This window comes from Amphiura filiformis, chromosome 15 (genome assembly GCF_039555335.1).
Source record: "Amphiura filiformis chromosome 15, Afil_fr2py, whole genome shotgun sequence".
Lineage (NCBI taxonomy): Eukaryota > Metazoa > Echinodermata > Ophiuroidea > Amphilepidida > Amphiuridae > Amphiura > Amphiura filiformis.
In genome coordinates this window covers 38,031,676-38,048,309 of record NC_092642.1, presented here as the reverse complement: position 1 = coordinate 38,048,309, position 16,634 = coordinate 38,031,676, and the positions used below count along the sequence as shown (strand labels likewise).

The window sequence follows — 16,634 nt, the reverse complement described above, 5'->3', positions numbered from 1 at the left end:
CTTGAACCCTGACCGCTCGCTTGCAGGGCTCTAAGCACTGAGCTACACAGACTGTCCCTGATAAACAGCACTCAAGTCTGTTACTTATGGATAAGAGCAGTCAGGATAAACAGTATTAACAGCACATAACACACCAGTGTATGAGATCAATTAATGATGCTTTGATAATTGTTTTTTCCATTATCTGGAACTGATTTATCTCCTTTGTGAAAAAAGTTCCATCAGAAACTCTTGGCAATCCTGGAGAATGTCCCCCGACACAAGGTCAGCGAGGTTTCGGTGTTTGTTCAAACCTTTGTCAGGATGATAGCGTCTGCAGTGCAACTCAGAAATGTTGTCCAACAGCGTGTGGAGGATCAAGTTGTACGGAAGCTGTACAAACCCAACCACAAGGTAACAAGTCATACTATGAAAAACCAATGTACGTATTTAACATTGTTGGTGTGTCAAATATAATGGCGAGGAGTTGGAAGGCACAAGCCGAGGGCGAGGAGAAAGACCTGAGTAGTAATAATAAAACAACGAGAGCTATAGAATTTCTTTCTAGATGTTCCGCATTATTTTTTCGATTAAAACAATATTTTAATACATGCACACATTTATCCAGCATAAACGAACACGATCTCCTATACACTCCATACATACCTTCAGAAGCGCATGACGACAACGATGATGATGATGAAGATGGTGATAGTGGTGATGACGATGATGATGATGTGATGATGATGGCTGTCATTCGTTTTCTCTCAATTCACAGAACTAAAATATCACTGCGTTGATTTCAACCAAAATAAACACAAACTTGTACTTGCATTTTACTTTCATATTGTCCACACTTTTTTACAATTATTATAACGCAAAAGACAAATTAATTTCACTATTTCAAAACTTCCGTTTCCATCTATATCCAACAGTCCGCACTTACTGTTTTTGCCGGCATTCATGCCTGCGATTGAATAATGACTGTCGGATTTCACGCGCCACGTTTAAACTCGAATGCTCAGATCAGAGTAGGCCTTCGAAAGAACCATTGAAATAAGCCAATGACCTTGCATACCGACTGAGCGACCGACCAATACCACTCATGTAACTCCGGATCCCAACCTTCCAATATCTTTGACACATGCAGTGCATATACAATCCAGTCTTTCAAACTGTTACGTGCATTTGTTTATAACAAATCGTCACCGGCTTGTATTGGTAACAAAATCACATAAGACTATTATAAAACTAGAGTTAAGGGCCGTTTTAGAGTGTGTTAGTAGAAGTTTCAAACATATTGTCTTTGAAACTCACCAGACCAATCTAGTGCAAATTTGACAAATATGACTGAAGAAAACTTTATACAAATAATGTATAGTACATTTAAAAAATATATAATAATATGTTAATAATTTATTGATTCCTTTTAGCTACTAAATGTCAGACACAAGTCAATGAAGCAGGGCCACCACTTCCAGGCAAATACATTCCGCAATGTACTGAGGCTGGTGAATTTGTGCAAAAACAATGTCATGGAAGTATTGGACATTGTTGGTGCGTCAATGAAAATGGAGAAGAGTTGCAAGGCACAAGACGAGGACCCGGAGAAGGAGAACCAACGTGCGAGCGTAAGTCATTTGTAGAGGCGTATACATGTAGCAGCGTGAGTCGTCTGAATGGGGAAGGGGTTGATGGGCAACCGACCGTTTGTTGCAATTGTTGAATAATTCATTTTGACGGGGCACGCGCTCCTCGTGTGCTATATACACTTAATTTATTTTTACGAATGTAAAGTCTGCAAAAGTTCAACACAAAACGTTTTAAACAGGTTATATTCTAGGTTTTTGGTTTTGGTAAAACGTATTAATAACATTAAATGTCGGGTTATATAAAGGTCATGAAAACGTTTTAAAACATTCTGTATGAAAATACACTACAAATATATTTTTAAATGTTTTCAAAATGTTATTGAAAAATATTTTCTGCAACTATTTTTTGCCAAATATTTTGTCAACACTTAAAAACCGATATGTTAGAATGTTTGCAGTATGTTATCAAAAATGTTTTTGAATGTTATGAAAACGTTTTATACCCTTCATATAACCCGACATTTAAACGTGTTTTTTTTTTTGGCAACCTTTTCTAACCTTTTAATGATGTCGAAAACGTTTTGTGTTTGCTGGGTTGTCACAACTAGGCATGAATCGAACATGGATATTGACCTATGAATCAAGTACGCTTTGTTTTCTCTTGCACACACTTATGGTACATATTGATAAAACTTAATTCGACAATAAAGCTTACCGCCGGTATTCGCTTTCTTTTAAATCATATTTAAAAAAGACGAAAAAAGCATACACCAATTATCCGGAAGAATTTCTCTGGTCAAAAACTGGACATTGTGTTACTTAATTCTCTTTTCACGTACAGAAGGCTGCACTGATAGAGATGGCAATCCTAAAGCTGAAGGAGATACATGGCAAGAACCATGTGGTGAATGCGTCTGTGTCAACGGCAATGCAATCTGCCCTGTAGCTAGATGCGCAGGTCCATCACATCCCTTTTGTACAGTTATCGAGGATCCAGACGCATGTTGCCCATCTTATTCCTGTCCTGAAGGTAATTAAAAAAATGAGGTTGCTTATCATAAAATACCATGACTCGATCTTTCACGTGGAATTCTGATCGTTGTAGTAATTATTAACACACTTATTTAGTAAGTGTGCAAGACGAGAAATGTCGTTTTCACATGTACAATTTACTATCATGTTGCATTCTTTTTTTTTTATATTTCGCCTAAGGTTGTCCTGATGGCGATAAATTGCGAGCGGTCGGCGAATACTGGAAGTCAGATCCTTGTACCTCGTGTGGCTGCGAGAAACCACCCCGTACAACACCTGGTGAAACCATCTACCCATTAGTATGTCTACGACCAGAGTCGTGTCCACAGTATCAGTTGTCTACTGGATGTAGCTATGTGCCACCAAAAGAAGACCAATGCTGTGGAAGTGTCCAATGTCCTGACGAACACGTTGGTGAGCAAACATTATCTGAGTCATTAAAGCTGGTACCACATCCACAAACGCTAATTTTGTGTTATAGACTTAGCATGACGAGTCACACACACCACAGAATGAATCCTGCCTGTGACGAGAATTATTGTTAGAGTAGTAATCAGTAACGTTCATACCCTCATAACACTGGTGTGCCAAGATTCCCCTCCACACTTTTGTGTATGCCGTGTTTGGGATATGAGTGTTTTCAGGCATTTTCTATTGAGGTCTATTTTTGTTGGAATATCAGTCCAGAGAAATGAGATGAATCATACGTGTATGGTTCATATTAAACATACAACAAACAGGGATCGTAAGTTAACGTATACTGAGTTTGCATCTAAAAAGGGCATTAAAATCACAATGTGGAGAGGGCTGAGAAGGGTTGTTATGGCAATATGTATCAATATCAATGTAAAATAACCTATTACTCAATAGTAACCCCTCAAATTTCAAATGAAAACGGATGGTATAGTAGCTTGAAAGATAATAATATTATTGAGTGTGAATTTTTAGGTTCTATTTAGAAATAGGAAGACTTGTGAGAAGTACACTTTATTCTAAACGTACGTTGGTATCACGTAATATCGCTCTTTTAATCCCCCCTTACACAGAAAATATGCCATTCATATATTCATTTATAATGAAAAGCTTTCTAAAAGGTGTCTTCAACGATTATTAACAACTTAATTGTAACATTTCATCTGATATCATGTGCTATCGTGTATTACAGAGTGTCCACCAGAGTCTCCACAGGTAAACTGTGTCGTATCTCCTTGTCAGACCTCCTCATGTCCAGCTGATCCTACGGCTACCTGTCTAACAAATTATTGCGGCGGCTGTAACGCTTTATACTACGACAGAAATGGGATTGAAATCGACTGTTTTGCATCAGGTAAACTTTCTAAGTTTTCTAATGTCACAAAATGAACACGCTCTTTGTCACTCTGTTAATTAGTCATTGTATATGTAAAGCTGAATTTTATACGCAATCACGCTTGCCGAATTGCACGCATTCGCATGTATTCCGCTGCCACTGCCACGTCTACAAGGGCGCGCCCGTAGTGCACTTCCTCACAGCACTTTGATCATCCCCTAGCATCTTCCCATTTCGCCTGGATGGGGTGAGGCAAATAAGGTAAAGCACCTTGTGCAAGTGCACCATACGATGGCACCGCCGGGGTTAGAATCCGCAATCCTCCGATTGCGAGTCAGAACCCATACCGTGTTTCCTAAATTTAGGTTAGAAATAACCCACGATTGTATTTTCTCAAGTAACCTAAGGCAACGTGTATAATTTAGTCCTATAGCACTATTGGTGCCCGGTTAGGTACCAATGACTCTTTCTATCATGCCCTGATGATGTAATACATTATATCAAGCATAATAATTAACATTTGCATAATGTTATTGTTTTTCATTTAAATAAAAAACAAAAGCACTATGCAAATGTTCAGGGTACAACAAAACGAGGCAACGGTACCTATCAGGGCACTGATAGCACTATAGGACCAAATTAGATTTGCCTATCTCACAATGTCTTGCTTCATTCAAGCATTGAAGTGACTTGCAGGTTTTGTATTGGCTCGCAAGCATTTCCTCCCAGATTTGGAATAAAAAGTGCCCCTTACTATAGACCGAGTTCTACGGCTACTGCGACCACGCTACTGTGATCCCGCTACTGCGTCCCATGTTCCACTTTCCCACGCTACTGTGGTCCCGCTACTGCGTCCCGTGTTCCACTTTCCCTGGGCCTCAAGGAAGAACAGATGATTAATTGTGTTTTCAACTGATTGAGTGTCCCGGGTTAAAGAAGAAATAAAACAAAACAAACAAACAAAAACTCTAGCACAATTAAACATGAAATTACAAATGGAAACATAACATGCATAGGCAGATAAACCCCAGACTTCTCGCTTGCAGGGCTCTAAGCACTGAGCTACACAGACTGGTCCCTGATAAACAGGACTCAAGTCTGGTACATATGGATATGAGCAGTCATGGTAAACAGTACAAACAACACATAACACACCAGTGTTTGAGATCAATTAATGATACTTTGATAATTTGTTCCATTATCTGGAAATAAATGATCTCTTTTGTGGAAAAATTTCCACCAGAACCTCTTGGCAATCCTGGAGAATGTCCGCCGACAGAAGGTCAGCGAGGTTTCGGTATTTGTTCAAACCTTTGTCAGGATGATAGTGTCTGCAGTGCAACTCAGAAATGTTGTCCAACAGCGTGTGGAGGATCAAGTTGTACGGAAGCTGTACAAACCCAACCACAAGGTAACAAGTCATTCTAAAAATAATAAAAATTCGTATCAGCCATTTTTGACAAAATGAGATAAGATCAGTTTCATAATCATTGTATAAAGCTCTACATTCTGCCAAACTTTCAAGACATACATGTCATTAATTAATTAAGTATTATCACTAATTAGGTTTGGCGTATCTCACTCAATGGAATTATTGTGTACAACATTCCCCTTGTTTTGGACGACATAGTGGCGTATCATACATACATACATACATACGCCACTATGTCGTAAATATGTGACATACACCAATATTTTGGTATATTGCGGCTGTGTGGCCAATATGGATATGAATTTAACTATTATTCGACATACTGGCGGATCACGTGTCGTATGTCAATTTTGAATGGAGAATAATTTTTCAAAAAATTTGACATACTGGCGTATAAGTTTAATGACTAATTACAATTAATTGGTGAATGACAGCAATGTATTTTATACATTAAATGTAACTTAGATATTTATATGTTCATATCCATTCAAGAAAAGGGGACATTTTAATGGCAATGTATGACAAACGGTAAAACGGTTACTATAGCCCGATTTCTAGGGCTACTGGCACTGCGTCGCCGATATTGCGTCCCGAGTTTTTTGATGGCATGTCATTTTTAATCATTTTTTTTATCATGAAATGTAAGGCATAACTCATATTATTTGCATTTAAATTCAAAATTTATGTAAACATCGCCCGCAAAATGTACAGTTTATAGAATTAAAATTACCACAAGAAAGCAGAAAAAGATGAATAATTTTATATATAAAAGAAAGTCCGTGTTAAAAATTGCTACAAAATATATGTGTATATATAAAGTTTATTAGTGTGATAGCTTTTGGTGTAAGTCAGGTCTAGAATTGGACATTGTAATGTTTTGTTTGAAAAATTAATAAATGATCACATCAAATAACCGTGTTCCCGCATGCCTAAAAGAGCGCAGTATTGTTGCCAATCCACACTCGTCTTCGAGCTTCGATCTTCACAATGACTGTGTTTTTAGGGCACATCGGTTTTGCTCTTAATCATGCCAGGGTAATCACTAAATCATGCCGTGTCTTTTCTGTTCCTCCTCGTTGTGTTGTAGCTACATTGAATCATTGCACTCCACAACTGATCTTTAAATAATATGCTGGGCGTTACAAATCACAATATAATATAGATCAACTCCGAAATACTTTTATCCATTATTGTTTATTGTGGCCTATTTATTCACTCGTCAACGTTTTTTTCATAGCTACTAAATGCCAATTACAAGTTCACGAAGCAGGACCACCGATTCCAGGAAAATACATCCCACAATGCACAGAGACTGGTGAATTTGAACAAAAACAATGTCATGGAAGTATTGGACATTGTTGGTGTGTAAATGATAATGGAGAGGAGTTGGAAGGCACAAGGCGAGGACGGGGAGAAAGACAACCAGCGTGTGATCGTGAGTAGTAATTGAAACGGTTAAAGCTATAGACTATCGTTCTAGATGTTCCTCATTAATTTTCATTTTTTTAAAACATAATACACACCGCTTAAATGAATAGGGTCACACATACATCCCATACATTCAGAACCCGGTTCAGAACGAAGCGAATGACGACGTCGACGATGGTGATGATGATGATGATGATGATGATGATGATGAAGATGATGGCTGTCATCAACCTTTCTCTTGTCATGAATCTATTGGCATCGTTTTCTTTTAATTCACAGAACTAAAAGATCACTGCATTGATTCCAACCAAAATAAACGGGAAGTTGGCGATTCATATCTCTGTAGAGATGGTTGCAATCAGTGTTTTTGCGGGGAGACTGCAGAGGGTAGTACGCTTAAACTTTGTCTCACACGTAAGTATACTGGCTTCTCGGGATAACGTTTTGATGTCAAAAGTCAAGCATTCAAATTTGGATGACATGTTAGAAGATTTCAACAAAAAAGACAAGACATTTACATCCAAGATACCTGCTTTTGATCAGCTTCTATTTTAATGTTATTCGTTATTTATTTATTTATTTATTTATTTATTTATTTATTTATTTATTTAACGCACAAATGATTATTTTTTTGCATTATCTCGAACTGCTTTATTTCTTTTGTGAAAAAAGTTCCTCCAGAAACTCCAGAAACTCTTGGCAATCCTGGAGAATGTCCGCCGACAGAAGGTGACGGAGGTTTCGGTATTTGTGCAAACGTTTGTCAGGATGATAGCGTCTGCAGTGCAACTCAGAAATGTTGTCCAACAGCGTGTGGAGGATCAAGTTGTATGGAAGCTATACAAATCCAACCACCTGGTAATGTGTCTCGTTTAAAAAAATATATATTGAACATTCCTGAATTTCTGTCAATGAATTTGTTCGATGGAAAATACCGAACATGGCATCTTAAATCCTTCGGCGTATAGTGTTTTGTTTTCTTTATGCTTTATAACAACACCAGCAGATATAAAATTAAGTTAAATCATTGGACAAAATCTGATTTATTATACATATTGTTTACTGTAGTAAATATCTAATAATTTTCCTTTGTTTTAGCCACCAAATGCCAAAATCAGGTACTTGGTGCGGGAGAACCAATTCCAGGAAAATATATTCCACAATGTACTGAGACTGGTGAATTTGCGCAAATACAATGTCATGGAAGTATTGGACATTGCTGGTGTGTCAATGAAAATGGAGAAGAGCTTGCTGGTACGCGGCGACGTCCCGGAGAAGGAGAACCAGCGTGTGATCGTAAGTAATGCCGACAGGCAGCAGAAAAAAATTTAAACTAAGCTTTCTTCAAAGTTTGGTGTTCGTTTGTTTTTTTGTCCTTGATTGTTTCTATATAACATTGAATACATCTGTGGTAATTGAATTGATTTCTTTAACAATGCTATCATAGCATAATTATGGACACGTTTATAACATAGCGTCTTTATACTTTTGTTAAAGTTGCTCCCGAACCTCTTGGCAATCCTGGAATATGTCCACCGACAGAAGGTGACGGAGGTTTCGGTATTTGTGCAAACCTTTGTCAGGACGATAGTGTCTGTAGTGAAACTCAGAAATGTTGCCCAACAGCGTGTGGAGGATCAAGCTGCATGGAAGCTTTACGCAACTTAACACAACCAGCAGGTACTTAACACAAGTTTCCTTTTAAGCAGTAAAATATGTATGAATTTCTGTGGATATGTCTATTTGGAAACATCTAATGTTAATGTACTTACTAGTACGTAAACGGCTATTAAACTAAACATGTAAAATAACAAAAGTGACGGTCTGACTTGTTAAGTGCTTACGCACATGAGTTTAGTTTCCCCTAGCGTGTTTTATGCAATCATTAGGCTGCTTAAAATCAGACAATCAATAACAGTGCTTCAGCACAAAAGTACACAAAGCTCGTCTTTTCAGTGTAAGGCACGGTGGCTCAGTGGTACGGCCTTAGACTCATAAACTTGAGCTTGCTTGACGTGCGTGGGTTCGAGTCCCCGTCCCGCCACCGTGTTGCGCCCTTAGGAAAGGCGCTTTGTCTGTTGGCTGTTGGCGGTAGTCACAGTCGTTGTACTGATGAACACTGCGCCATTTGTAGGCAGCAAACGTGGTTCCGACATATTCTAATAACGGCGGAATAAATATAAAGCGCTTTGAGGCTGTTTACGGCATAAAGCGCTATATAAATATCTACATTTTATTTTTAGTATAGTGCCGATTCTGCCATTGTAATTAATGCAGTGATTAATTTGTTTCACAAATGTCATTTGCTTCATAGCTACCAAATGCCTAACACAGTTATTAGATGCTGGGCCGCCGATTCCAGGAAAATATATTCCACAATGTACAGAGGCTGGTGAATTTGCGCAAAAACAATGTCATGGAAGTATTGGACATTGTTGGTGTGTCAACGAAAATGGAGAAGAGTTGCAAGGCACAAGACGTGGACGAGGAGAAGGCCAGCCAATTTGCGATCGTGAGTACAAAGCCAAGTCTACACCCGACGTGTTTGTCTTGTCTCTTGTAATAGTGAAATCTACCGCTAGCAATTTCTGTCTAACAGGCGTCATGGTCGTAGAGCTGCCGATTTATTAGAGGTCAGACAGGTTTTAGACTAGTACATTCGAACTGCTAGCTTGTATAAATTATGCCTTAGTGATGGGGAGGAGTTTAAAGTTTTAAGGCAACGACTTGTTAAAAGACCAGTGGCATAACATCATATGGCATAGGGCCTGCACTTTGGCTCGTTTTTTGCAGGTTTACATGGTCCAATAATCACAAGATGACTGACATGTGGTAACAAAGGAAGCAGTCACTGCAATTTGATTATGTCCCATATGATTGGCCATTCAAGACACCCATGTGAATATACTATAGCGGCCTTTTCAAAATATAATACCTGTTTGCTTGATTGCATTGACAATACCCGGGAACAATAGGCCTACACACAGTGTATGCATTGGACAAACGTTTTACAATAAGCATGATAAGTGATGATGTGACCTCCAGATTTATACATCGTTCGTCTCGCACGCTGACAACATTTGATTGAATGGACTGTAGGCTACTGCGCCGTGATTACGGTGAAGGACACTTTTCAAATCCTTTGTTTGGAGCCAATCAATAAAAGCATGCAGGGCTTCTATACCCATGTACAGTTTATCCCTTACATAACCTATGTCTTGAATACGCTGGCAAAGTTATGTAATAATCGGATTAATACTATATATATATAGCAGTAGGTAAAAACAAGTTTTGAATAATCCGCGCTACAAAGTCCCATTCAGTGATCACAGCGAAAGTGAAAAAAAAAATCAAATTGTTACGTTTATAAATTTTTTAATGAAAAACAAATGGCAAAAAAACAAAACAGGAAAACGACAGTATTGACGAAGTTGAAGCCCATACTGTCAGTACCGGTATATAAATTACAGACTCACGTAAATGCATTATTTTTTGCCTTAGACACACGGCTTTCGGCTGAACCACTGCACTAGCAAGCTTTGTTAGCACATCTATGACAATGACGAAAGGTACAAAATCAGCCATTATAAGGCCTTTAGATAGCAGAAGACACCAAATGACCAAATTGGTGTTTTATGACCTTTGACATTCTTTTGTGGCGAGTGACATGGTCTTTCAATTCACGCCGAGTGTCCTTGACAGGTTTGACTATGCTTCAGTGGTCATGAAAGAATTCAAAAGATAACCTCTGCCCCAATAATCCCAAGCAATTGTCTGAAACTGCTCCTCGGATCATAAGAACTCAGTCCTCAAATGATAGTCATAGTAATGTCCAAAATATAAAAATTACTGACTATTATTGAAGACCGAGTTCCGCAGTCTAGTATTCAAAATCTGAATTTTGATGATTTTTATGATCGTCGGGATGAAAAAAAATTAAAAAAATCACTGAATATTCCTTTAGTTCCCTCCTCTCCTTACCCTGGCAATATAAATCAAAGAAAAATAAATAAAACAAGAAAAGAAAAAAAAAGACAAAGAAAATTAACCAAATTAAAGACTTAAGGGTAGACGAGGTATTGTTGGTCGAAGCAACCTAAAAATCGATTTCCATTATCTAGATCAATATATTATTGAAAATTAACACCTTGATGTTGATGTTGAACTTTGCTCTATTTACCTACAAACACAAGCAATTTGGCTGATTACATTTAGGTGCAAGTTGTAAACATTAAAAATATGCTAAAAAATCAGGTTTGAAAAAATTAACCAAATTCATATTATAAGATCGTACATTATGACTTTAAGGGATCTGGAATGAGCGTTTTGAGCGTTTCGATAGTATTTTTGTGGGACATGAGAGCACATCAGACATATCGAATTGCATTCTGAATACGAAGAATGACTTTCTGATATCAAATAAATTTCATTGAAATTTATGATATAATACAAATTTATTTTTCACATTGTTGATATATAACAGTCCTCGAAGTAAATATCATAAATCTAATGATATATTCTTAAACAGTCCCTGGCATACCATACATGTATAGTCCTATGTATAGTAATTTTGCTTTATCTGTTTTGTGCTGTTTAAACAAATAGTTAAACATAATTTCCATAAAATGTAAGATTTTACTGTCAGATATGTCCCCTTTTAATTTTGAGCAGAACGAGTGAGGTAAAGCAAAGAAAATTGGAATTTACTACTACTACTACTAGCGCCAAAGAATGTTATACGATTGTAAAACGGTACGATCCTTTGGGTGTGTGTGTGTAGGTGTGCGTATGTGTGTCCTGCGCGCGTATTTTTTTCTGTAACTATAATGGGACGCAATACGATACCGGTATGTTATAAGAATCAAACTTACAAGAAAAATGGCTCATGTCAAATCCTACAATTCTGTCAGAGAAAATATGCATATTGGCATTAAATTTTTAATTAATTGACATAATTGATTAATTAATAAATATTTTATTTAATGATTTACCATAATTCCAAACATGTTAAACAATGTGTCAAATTAAAGCTAATGAAATGCTTTATAAATTGGTCAGATAGAGCACATTTTGCAGAATGCATTTAGTATTTTAGTTACATGACTCCAAACATTCTATTCCAATTTTTTGCCATACACGCATAGGAGCTGTACTTTTAAAATCCGCGCCTAATCAATAATAATAGTCTTTCACTCCATTGTCAAACCTAGAGTGTGATGGTTTTGTAGCAGATGACAGTGCTCATTCAAGCCTGTCAAGGTCAGTTAGTAGCCACTTGCTGAATGGATGGCCATTATCAGCTATCAAAGAGATGCCTTGTGCAGCTGCCAATCACAGTAGAGGTTTGATAACATTTGGTTAAAACCCAAATGTGATATAAGGACAAAGCTGTGCATGTTGGTACTTAATTGTTTGGATTCTTATGTTGAAATGCCCTTGTATTAGTATTTTTATGTGTAGTGTATATTGTTCATAAATTATATAGCTTTTAAATTATGGGCATTTTTGCTCTGTTGCACTGTACCATTATGGAATATGAGCAAATCAATTACCGACACAAGCAGGTATACAGTGCATTATTTTATTTTTATTTCGTATCTCAGGAGCACAGCTCACTTGGTAAGGCATCAGAATTTTGTTCACGAGCGCTTCGAACTTTAAATCGGAAGGTGGTGAGTTCGAGCCTCATATACGGTCACATTAATTTTATAAACCAAATATTGTTCGAACTTTTCACATTTGTTTTTCTTTTATTGTTTCTTTTTTTTGTCTTTTTTTTTTCTTGTTTTCTTTTTTTTTCTTTTTTTTTCTTTGATTCATATTGCCAAGGTAAGGAGAGGAGGGAACTAACGGCACATTCTGTGATTTTTTCATCCGGACGATCGTAAAAATCATCAAAATTCAGATTTTGTACTACGGAACTCAGTCTTCAATGATATAGTAGTCAGTAATAATCTTTTGGTCATTATATGACTATCATCATTTGACGACTGAGTTCTTATGATCCGAAAAGCAGTTTCAGACAATTGCTTGGGATTGTTGGGGCAGAGGTTATCTTTTGAATTCTTTCATGACCACTGAAGCAGGGTCAAACCTGTCAAGGACACTCGGCGTGAATTGAACTGACCATGTCACTCGCCACAAAAAAGAATGTCAAAGGTCATGAAAACATCAATTTGGTGTCTTCTGCTAGTGGTTCAGCCAAAAGCCGTGTAGGCCTATTTAAGACAAAAATAATGCATTTACGTGAATCTGTAATTACAGACAGTATATAAATTAGCTACATGTAGGCCTATTTGAATGGGGCTTCAACTTCGTCGATACTGCCGTTTTCTTGGGTTTTTTGCCAATTTTTTTCATTAAAATATTTTTATAAAAGTAACAATTTGATTTTTTTTTCACTTTCGCTGGGATCACTGAATTGGGCTTTGCAACGCGATAGGCCTATATTCAATACTTGTATTCACCTACTGTTATAGCACTATACGATAAAATAGGTTGACGACAACGTTTGATTGAATGAACTGCATTGCGCCATGATTACGGTGAAGGACACCGGTTCAAATCCTTTTGTATGGAGCCAATCAATAATTTCACGCACATCCTCTATTATTGCCCGGGATGATTGCACACTGTAAAAGAGCTATTGTTATTATGTTTGATGAAATCGTGTTTAACTATTTGCTTAAGAACGGCACAATACAGATAAAGCAGATAGATTTACTACATGTGGTACATGTATATATAATAGGGAATGTGTGTGAGTCGAGTATTACCTAATTATAATAGGGGCGTATCCAAAAATGAATTCACGCCCCTTTCAAATGTCGAGCCAAAGTGCAGGCCCTATGGACAGGAGAGAACACGTGCCCCCAATTGGAGTAAAATTATGACAAATTCCATTGACAGCTACAACAAATTACCGGTGCCCCCTCAGTCGAGGCCTAGTGCCCCTTCAATCGGTCCCGATGTCCCTTATAAAGAACAGCTAGTATGTAATCAACTGACTGAAGCATATAATTCTGAACCTGCCACATCATGATCATAGCCAGTGTATCAACCAACACACACTAATGTGATTTCAATCTAAAGCTTTCATCAAAACAAAAGAAATTAATTTCCACCTCGGAATTTTTAGATGGTACTCCATTTTTCATCCGTAAGACTGAGACTGTGATCACTGGCATCAGATCCTGACCTTTTTGACCTTAGACTGATCCCACGCTCTAAGATTCTTGGAAGTTTATCATGTCCTCGTCCGTAAGATGTTTCATTCACTTTGATGTAGACTGACTACCTTACACCGCGTTCAAATTATCAGTGATCTGTATCCAAGATCTTTACTCGGTCTAATTCTACAGAATGTCCAGGTGATAATACAAATGTGGTTTACTTAATATTATTGTTTTAGTAGTAACAATTTCAAACAAAATATGATTATAAAGATACGAACTGTATAATCTGCAATCATTATTGTTGTATTGCAGAAGGCTGCACTGATAGAGATGGCAATCCTAAAGCTGAAGGAACCAGATGGCAAGAGCCATGTGGTGAATGCATCTGTCGCAACGGCCATGCAATCTGCCCAATAGCTAGCTGTGGAGGACCACCCAGTCTATTTTGTACAGTAAAAGAAGATCCAGATGCATGCTGTCCATCTTATACCTGTCCGGAAGGTAAATGCAAAGTTGACGGAATCTCCTAAAGTAGCGTGACTAGTGTCAGAAAGTTGATTGCGAGCATGATCCATTTGGAAATTTCAAACTGGCCAAACATTGATTGAGATTAATAATCATCTTACTTTTCTACCTACATATCATAATAGCCAACATTATGTCCCGAGAAAATGTTGTACAATCAAACAAACGTTTCATCGATCTTTACTGACTAAGTACCAAACTTCCAACAATCATTTTTCTCCATACCAACAAATTCGGTTACGAGGCTGACAACTGATTCAGTCTGATTGATTTAAAGTCAAGCTTTTGTTTATGTTAAAAATTAACATTACAATTTTTTAACCAAAATAATAATGAGAAAAGGGCACTTTTCTTAGCCTCTGTTATGCATCCGTCGATTGCTTCATATAACATCTGACATGGGCGATACAATCATTTTGCCGCAAAGAAACTCTGCTTTGTTCTTATTAAAATAACGGTATCATCCATTTGTTGAGACAAAAGATGCACGCACGACAGAAGATAACAACAATACTTTTATTCTATGAAGCATGACTGGTAGTAAATGTGCCTCATAGATTGAGGATATTCAGAATTAGACTGCATGAACAATACTTTGGCAGACTCTTCCCATATATTTTTCAGGTTGTCCTGACGGTGACAAATTTAGACAGGTCGGCGAAGTCTGGAATCCAGATCCTTGTATCACGTGTTCCTGCGAGAAGCCTCCCAATTCAATACCTGGTGAAACCATCTACCCATTAGGATGTGAATCCGAGGCGTGTCCACAGTATCAGTTGACGCCTGGATGTAGCTATGTACCACCAAAAGAAGACCAATGCTGTGGAAGTCTCCAATGTATTGATCCAGGTAGAGAATAATTGCATGATAATCTGGGTGGTCAGGAGGTGGTATAGAAATACTTCATTGGTACCAAACGCCATGTTGTGAGGATGTCCAACAGTTACCCGATTCAGGCTCAATACCACTAAATTCTCCATAACGCAGTATGGAAAGATTACAGTAATATGACATTATTGTCAATTAAGAGTACAAGATTGAATCCACCAATGAACCTGGGGGCCCACGATTCGAAAGAGAAATGGACACTTCTGGCGGTGAATGCAGGCATGAACATATATCGTTACCCTACCTTTCGCGCGACCGATGGTTGAGAATTTCTGTTGTTCATAGTCCGACAAGTAGGACCTTGTTTTCTAAGTTACCAGACTATACTCATTTCACACTGTGATCACTATCTCACATGGAAGTCCAGTGACCGCGCCGCCCAAAATTGGGAGGGCGGTTAGTGGATGTTTGTGGTTAATCTTTCTTGAGCGACGAGAGTCAGAGCATAGTTGGTTACTAAGAAAAAACAGGGTCTATTCGTCGAACTAGTTGTTCACGATGCTCAATTAGGGAATATTATGTAAACTAGTAATGTGTTATGAATTGTCTATTACAAGTTGCATATTATTTGGCATTTTTCATTTCATCACAGCCTTTCCTTACTTCCTCACATACACATATTAAAATAAGTTATATTTTGTATAGCATACAAAACATCACAATATGTCTTACAACAATTATTAGTATTTCAAGTGACTAGAACGTAGCTTAACTTATCTTTTTTTCAGATTGTCCACCCGACGCTCCTGAAGTGGCCTGCGCTGCCGATCCATGCCAGAGTGCATCATGTCCAGCAGACCCAACAGCAAATTGTAGGGCTAACTACTGCGGCAGTTGCAATGCAGTATTTTACGATACAAATGGGATTGAAGTTGACTGCACCACATTGTCAGGTACAGGGGCGTTACCGTATAGGGGCGGAGTACCCCTTGGAAAATATGGAGGGGTAAAATTAATATTTAAATAACCTGTTCAGGATCTTATTTCGTCTTCGGGGAAAGCTTCTGAACGATCTCAAGAGGGCCTTTACTCCGTCCATCGGGATGATCAGACTTGTCGGGTACAAATCCAGAAACACTTTAAACCTAACACACACCCTGGTCTCAACCTTAGTTATTGATTTACACTTTTTAAACATACTGCAGTTACTGTCCGTTTTCCTATACACAATACACAGTGCTCTCACCATTGACGCGTGACCCCTACAAATGATGTATGTTGGGAGAATGGACACTTGCCTAGTTAACATCACTGTGTGAAAAATAACCAGCCAA

The 16,634-nt window shown here is 37.8% G+C and overlaps 1 protein-coding gene across 1 annotated transcript in view; it reads left to right on the top strand.

Annotated features, from left to right (window-relative positions):
* Window positions 1-16,634, top strand: part of LOC140170935 (uncharacterized) — a 104,932-nt gene that overhangs the window by 71,675 nt on the left and 16,623 nt on the right. The window contains exons 50-64 of the mRNA XM_072194131.1: window positions 217-393; window positions 1,413-1,610; window positions 2,413-2,601; window positions 2,784-3,017; window positions 3,769-3,930; window positions 5,156-5,323; window positions 6,582-6,779; window positions 7,052-7,186; window positions 7,445-7,630; window positions 7,871-8,068; window positions 8,270-8,452; window positions 9,087-9,284; window positions 14,260-14,448; window positions 15,097-15,321; window positions 16,089-16,253. Of these exons, the coding sequence (XP_072050232.1) occupies window positions 217-393; window positions 1,413-1,610; window positions 2,413-2,601; window positions 2,784-3,017; window positions 3,769-3,930; window positions 5,156-5,323; window positions 6,582-6,779; window positions 7,052-7,186; window positions 7,445-7,630; window positions 7,871-8,068; window positions 8,270-8,452; window positions 9,087-9,284; window positions 14,260-14,448; window positions 15,097-15,321; window positions 16,089-16,253 (2,805 nt within the window). The remainder of the gene's footprint in view (window positions 1-216; window positions 394-1,412; window positions 1,611-2,412; window positions 2,602-2,783; window positions 3,018-3,768; window positions 3,931-5,155; window positions 5,324-6,581; window positions 6,780-7,051; window positions 7,187-7,444; window positions 7,631-7,870; window positions 8,069-8,269; window positions 8,453-9,086; window positions 9,285-14,259; window positions 14,449-15,096; window positions 15,322-16,088; window positions 16,254-16,634) is intronic.